This window comes from Cystoisospora suis, assembly GCF_002600585.1.
Source record: "Cystoisospora suis strain Wien I chromosome Unknown contig_4197, whole genome shotgun sequence".
Classification (NCBI taxonomy): Eukaryota; Apicomplexa; class Conoidasida; order Eucoccidiorida; family Sarcocystidae; genus Cystoisospora; species Cystoisospora suis.
Genome location: NW_027156989.1, coordinates 6,450 through 13,043, shown reverse-complemented (window position 1 = coordinate 13,043; position 6,594 = coordinate 6,450). Strand labels below are relative to the sequence as shown.

The 6,594-nt window shown below is 39.6% G+C and overlaps 1 protein-coding gene across 1 annotated transcript in view; it reads left to right on the top strand.

Moving 5' to 3' along the window:
• Positions 1-3,890: 3,890 nt before the first annotated feature.
• CSUI_007799 (dna repair protein rad10 subfamily protein) overlaps positions 3,891-6,594 on the top strand; it is a gene marked incomplete at its 3' end in the record, with an annotated part of 3,568 nt that continues 864 nt past the window's right edge. Inside the window, exon 1 of the mRNA XM_068067942.1 lies at positions 3,891-5,589. Within this exon, the coding sequence (XP_067920083.1) occupies positions 5,219-5,589 (371 nt within the window). The remainder of the gene's footprint in view (positions 5,590-6,594) is intronic.

Genomic DNA, 6,594 nt, shown 5'->3' with positions numbered 1-6,594 from the left:
GAATTCTTCATGCCTTTTTCTCACTCTTCTTTCTTTCTTTCATTCCTTCTCTCTGTTGTCGATTTTTCTTTCTATTTCAGGAGATTTCGAAGCTTATTGTCGAGGCGAAGAAGAATGAAGAAGAAGAGGCGAGAAGAAGTGCTGCCTGTCCTTTCACTAATAGCAATCTCGATACAAATCTTCTCTCCTTATCTCCATCATCCTCTACGTCATAAATGAAAGAGAGAAACTAGACAAGAAAGCAAAGCTCTTTCTCCGCCCTTTCTCTGTCGTTCCTCTCTCTCTTCTTTCACCCATCTCTCTCATGCTGTCGAGTTCTTTAGAGGAGAGAGAAAGAGAGAGAGAAAAGAAAGAAAGAACGAGGGAAAGAAAGAAAGAATAAAGAGACAGACATTATACACGGCACGCTGTCGGTGACTATACACTTCATACCTACAGACCACCTACATATCTATCGGCACACATACATATAGATTTTAGGGAGATAGACGTGTACCTATATCTATATCTCTATATGTCTATAGGCGCCCTTCACTCTACATAGATGTGCATGTATTCGTTATCTCTTTCTGTGTTTGTCTATGTCATCTTGAGAAGACTGGCGACACCGCAGATAAGAAGAAGAAGAGAAAGAATGCAAGTGCTTACAACAGAGAGAAAAGAAGGTCCGGAGATAACGAGAGTGTGAGACAGAGAGAGAGAGAGGAGACAGGGAGAGAGAACTAAGAGGTTTCTCTCTTTTTTCCTTCAAGGACACGCTAAAAAGGCTCTCTGCTTCTTGTTGATAGACGACTGTAACCTGACTTCCACATCTACATTATAGCTCTCTTGATACATATATCTATAGATAGATATCTCTATCTATCTATCTTTAATCTATCTATCTATCTACACACGTACGGATAGACTTGTAGATCATACCAGTTATGCCTCTCCTTTGTACACATATATGTACAGTTTCAACGCTTCTGACTTGAATAGACATCTCTATATGTCTCTTTAAACATATATGTATCTATAGATACGTATATGTATATATATATATATGTATGTATATATGTGTATGTATGTATGTGTATACAGGCGTAGTCGATCATGGGGTTTGTATTTAACCTCGTTCTTTGGCATGCGAGGATGTGTATGTAAGTCTCTGGGTCTGAATAGTCTTGTTCTATCTTTTTCTTTCTTTCTTTCTTTCTCTTTCTCTCTCTCAAGCTAGGTAGAAGAGAGACGTAGAGATGCCTCTTTTTGTTTCTTTTAGTTCTTCTTTTTTCTTTTCTTGCGAGGAGAATGCAGTGGTATAGTCTTTCGTGGATTTCGTCTATTCGCTCTTCAGTCAGAAGGCTTCCATAGAAGAAGAGGATCAACTCCAAACAGTCTCCGTTTCTCTCCCTTTTTTCTTTTCATTCTTTCTTTTCTTTGAGAGAAAGACACCGTGAGGAATACACTCATCATCTGAATGCTCGTTTATAAGCCGAAGAGGGACACGAGAGAGACGTTCCTACCGAGGGGGAGAGATGGAGTAGCTGACGAGCGAAGAAAAGGAGAAGAAGAGAAACATCCCATTCAATGAGGAGGGCGTTTCCTGTCTGCTACGACTTTATCATCGATCTAGGTACATATGGATCTAAACAGATAGATATACACACCCCATACTCCTCCTTGTGAATGGACCTGAAGTAGGTCTATACACACATATAGATATATAGATATATATGCATATGCTTTCATCTTTATATCGAGTATGTCTCTGTATATACGTATCTCTATTGATAGATGAGAAGAGGTCTGCTACTTTTTCTTGTTTTGTCTTGTGACTTGTCTTGCGTTTCTTCTTAAGACACTGCAACTATGTCTCCAAGTGGAGGGATACCGGACTGAAAGAAAGAAAGAAAGAGAAAGAAAAGAGGCAGTTTGGGCTGTCAGAAGATAGCTAAAGAGGTATAGACACCCGTATGTATAGGAAGGTATTGCTATAGAAAACGAAAACGGAAAGAGAGCTCTCAACTTTCATCGGATTTTTGACAAGATACAATCGATAATGAATCGATTCTACCCCTTTACAGGAGTATCGATTTTCCCAGCTAGCTACCTCAATCGATCTGTTCTACTACTACTACTAGGAACGAAAACATAAACATACATATGTATACATATACAGACAGACACCTATCCTGCATACCTTTCTTAACGTGAATACACTCTCTCCCGCTATACCTTCGCGACGGCTTTTTCATCTTTATCTTTCTCTTCTTTTATATGCAGAGAAGAAATCCTCGTGACTTTTCCTCTTCTTTCTCTCTCTCCCCTTCTTTAGTTAGAAGCGAGAAGAGAAACAGAGAAAGGAGGTTCTTTAGCCCATCTTGAGAACGCCCCTCTCTTTGCCATATGCGAAGCACATACATACGTTATCCCCCTCTATCACCTACTCGCACCTTTCACACGCATCAGATCATATATACATAACATATGTAGCAGGCATATAAATATATATATATATGTCTCCATACATGTATAGGTAGGCATGATATATGGAGAGGTTGATTCGTATATGAAGTAAAGGAGAGAGAGTGGAGTGTATCTGCGTGTGTGTGTAGAAAAGAGCCTCTCCCCCTCTTACTGCATTCAAGACAGAAAGAAAAAAGACTTTTCTTCGATGAGATAAGAGATAAGAAGAAGAGATAAGGTTTCCTACACAGAGAAAGAAGAGAAGAAGCAAGTTTTCTGATACGAATCAAACAGCTCGCCCTCCTTGCATTCTTGCTTTAGAAAAGCTAAACAAGAAGGACAAGAGGATACTAGATCGATGCAAGCGTCCGAGACACTTCAAGAGGAAAAGAAGAAGGAGAGATTCTTGCCTCTTTCTCCTCCTTTTCTTGTTTTCTCTATTCTCTTTCTTCTCTTGAATGATGAACGGGTGGACTCCAAGTGTACATACACCTCGCCCTGTGTCATTCAGTCCCTTCTATACAAGAAATCCCCTCAGGAGACAAAAAGTGTAAGAAATTCTGACTCTTCTGTCTTGCCCTCTTAGAGAAATTTCCGCCAGAATGAGAAATAAACTTTTACGTGCACACCTTCCTATCAGTCTATCTCTCAAGAATTGCTCTTTCTATCTACACCTTCATGGAATCAAGTCATCTATCTCTCTTTCTCTCTCCCTGTCTATGTATTTCTATTTCTATCTATCGAATGCATTCCATATCTCCCGTCTACAAGCTCGCACAAGTCTTACGCAAAACTGTCTGCGAAAGAATGACTTATCTAGCAGAGATTTCAGAACTATCGTAGGCTGACACCTCTACCCTTATATACACGCACACACAAATATACATACACGTGCCTATGGATCTGTATATGTATAGATAAATAACTTCATACATATATGTATATATATATATATATATATAAACTGTATGTGTATTCTTGGGTCACGCGTGTGCAGAGAGAGGAATGGAGACTCTGAGAAGGACAACAAGAGACTGTTTGCTCTTGTATTTTATCTCTCCTTACTTCTTCTTTTCTTTTTCTCTTCATCTCTTCTCTCTTTTAGTGAGGTGGTCATTCTTCTTCATTCACACAACGGGAGAAGAGGAAGGAGAGTCAAGAGAAGAAAGAAAGGAAAGAAGAAAATTAAAAAAGAAAGAAGCCGTTCGGCGGAGATTCCATCTGAAAGGAGAAAGAGGAACTTTTCTGTTTTCTTCATTCTTCTTGTTCTCCCTCTCGTGCATGCAGATTCATTTTAATATTCTGTCTATTTCTTTCTGTGTATCTTTTCTTTAGCTTCTTGCATGCATGCATGCAGTGCATGCAATTGGGTGCCTCGTAAAAAGAACAGAAAAACTCCTTACACACTCGCTACTCGAATCATTCCTTTTCCTTTCGTGCAACTTTCTATCTTGCCTTTCCTCTCTCCATTCTATCTTTCTTTTCTCTTTCTTTTGCTCTTGTTTCTCTCTCTTTCTTTTCTTCGCCCTTCTTTCCGCATGCAAAAGGGACCTTCTCAGCAGACACATGAATTCTCTACTTCCACGTGTTCGTTTCTCTTTCTTCTTTCTCACGACTTCTTTTCCAGCTCCTTTCCTTCTCCTTTCTTTTGATCGATAGGACTCTCCTTACAATCCAGTTTTGTCTCAGCTCTCCTTTTTCCTCTCTCTTTAATCCGATGGGAGAGACACAGTCAAGAGAAGTCCATCTTTCTTTCTCTTCCTCTTCTTCCTGATTTCTTTCTTCTTTCTTTCTTTCCTTCACTTTTTCTTCCTCTTTCGCCTCGTTCCTTGTAACTGTCTTCCTTTTCTCTCTTTTTGTCTTGCTTGTATCTCGTCTTTCTTTTCATCGCACACCTCCTCTATCGACATTTCGTTTTCTTCAAACTCTTCTTCTTTATCAGAAGCTGCATTCTTCTTGTTTTCTTCTCGTTTCTTTCTCTATCTCCCTTCTTATCATTTCTCTTTTTATTTCTCCTCTCTTTTTCTCCTCATTCTCCTAAAGAAAGTTACTTCACAGGAGAGACTCAATAGAAGCTTTTGATATCCCTGCTGTCCCATCCCTCTCACGCGGCGTCTGTAGCAATAGAGAGAGAGATGTTGAAGAGAGACAGATAGATACATAGGTACGTAGATAGATAGCTAGACTCTATAGACATGGATGCGTAAGTAAGGATAGTTAGACCGAGGCGGGCGTGTGGATGCCGTAGATACAATGCACCCTACACACAGTCACATTTGTCTATCTATCTATCTATCTTTAATCTATCTGTCTATCTCTTCTTCTTCAATCTATCTTTTTATCTGTTTTCAATCTGTCTATTTATCTTTAATCTATCTACCTATCTTCAATCTATCATCTTATCTGTCTTGAATTTATTTATTTGTCTGTATGGAGCGAGAGATGTACATACACCGTAGTTGTATCTATGTCTGTCTGGCTAGCTAGGAGAGGTTTGTCTAGCTATCTGTGAAGAGTGAAGTTTGGAGGTGTATGTCTGATGTCTCTCCTCCCTCTCTGTGAATGAGTGAGGGAGCTATCGATTCTCTTGGATCGACCAACAGTCCTCATTCGAGTGGTGGAAGGAAGAAGAGGTCTAAGGAACAGGAAAAGGATGAACGAGGAGCTCTATGTCTTAGGAGAGAAAAAGAAGAAGACAACTTTCTCTGCTTTCTTTTCTTTCTTCTTTATTAGCAGAGGATGATGAGAAGGACAATCCAGAGTGACAAAGATGAAGAGACCTCTTGATACACCAAACCACCAACAGAAGACTTCACAGTCTTCTCCTTCTTCTTCTTCTTCTCCCCATCCTTCTTCTTCTTCTCTTCAGTCCTCTTCTGCTGGCGCGGGTTATGATAGCGTTAAGAATCCTCCTCCTCCTCCTACTGATGGAGATGACAGAGGGGTACAAAAACGAAGGAAAGAAATGCACTCCAACTCTATCCATTCATCCTCTCTCACTTCTTCTTCTTCTTCCTTTTCTTCTTCTTCTTCTCTTCCTGTTGCCTCTTCTTCTTCTTCCCCGCCTGTATCGTTTCATCATGAGAAAGCAGAGAGCATCATAATTGTCTCTCATAGGCAGCAAGGGAACAATCTCCTAAGGTAATTAGACACGTGCATTTCTTATCTTCTTCTTCTTCCTCCTTATTAGATCATCTTCTCTTTCTTCTCTCTCGTGCTTCTCGGCATCTTTTCTTCTTATTCGTCACTCCTTCGCTCCCAACTCTAAGATAAAGAAGACAGGAAGCGCACGTATTCTAGGCTCTTCTCAGCGGTGTATATACACCTCATTCTCGTCTCCCTCTGAGTGGTCGTCTTCTTTCTTTCCTCTCTCCGTTTCTTACCATTTTTCTATCACCCTACCTACTCCATACACACCTATATACACCTCCTCTCTGTATCCTGCTTCCCACATCTCTACCTTTCTCTTCATATATATTGAAATATACGTCTTCTTCTTCTCCTCTATTTCTCTTTTCTGTATAGAGAAGCAATGAACGGATACTCTGGTTTGCCGCGGAATGCCTTCCCTTGATAGACTGAAGATAGATAGATAGATAAATAGATAGATTAAACATAGATAAATAGATTAAACATAGATTGATAGATTAAAGATCGACGGATCGATACCTCTTCATCTTCGCTTTCTCTGTACGTCTTTGAATCTTTATCTATCTTTCCTTATGAATCGCAATAGAAGAGAGAAGTTGTATATCACACTCTCCCTCTCGATATGGAGAGATGTAGACAGGCAGTATGGTCTTCTTCTTTCTCATAGAGGGATGAGATTGACGAATACTAAGGAACAAACACCGATCTTTCCATCTTTATCTAGTAAATCTCTTTATACAACGTCTTGCACTAGGTATACACAGAGTTGTATATACATATATATATATATATATATATATATATGCTTGAAGGTAGGTAGATTTATATGTATTATAGTAGCCCCATGTACGCAATACTTATGTCTAATCATAGAGCTATAGCCACGGGCGTCTACAGAGACACCTCCATCTCCATCACAACACGTTCTCTACGTCTCTCTCTCTACATGTATATCTATCTATCTCTAATCTATCTGTCTGTCTTTAATCTATCTAT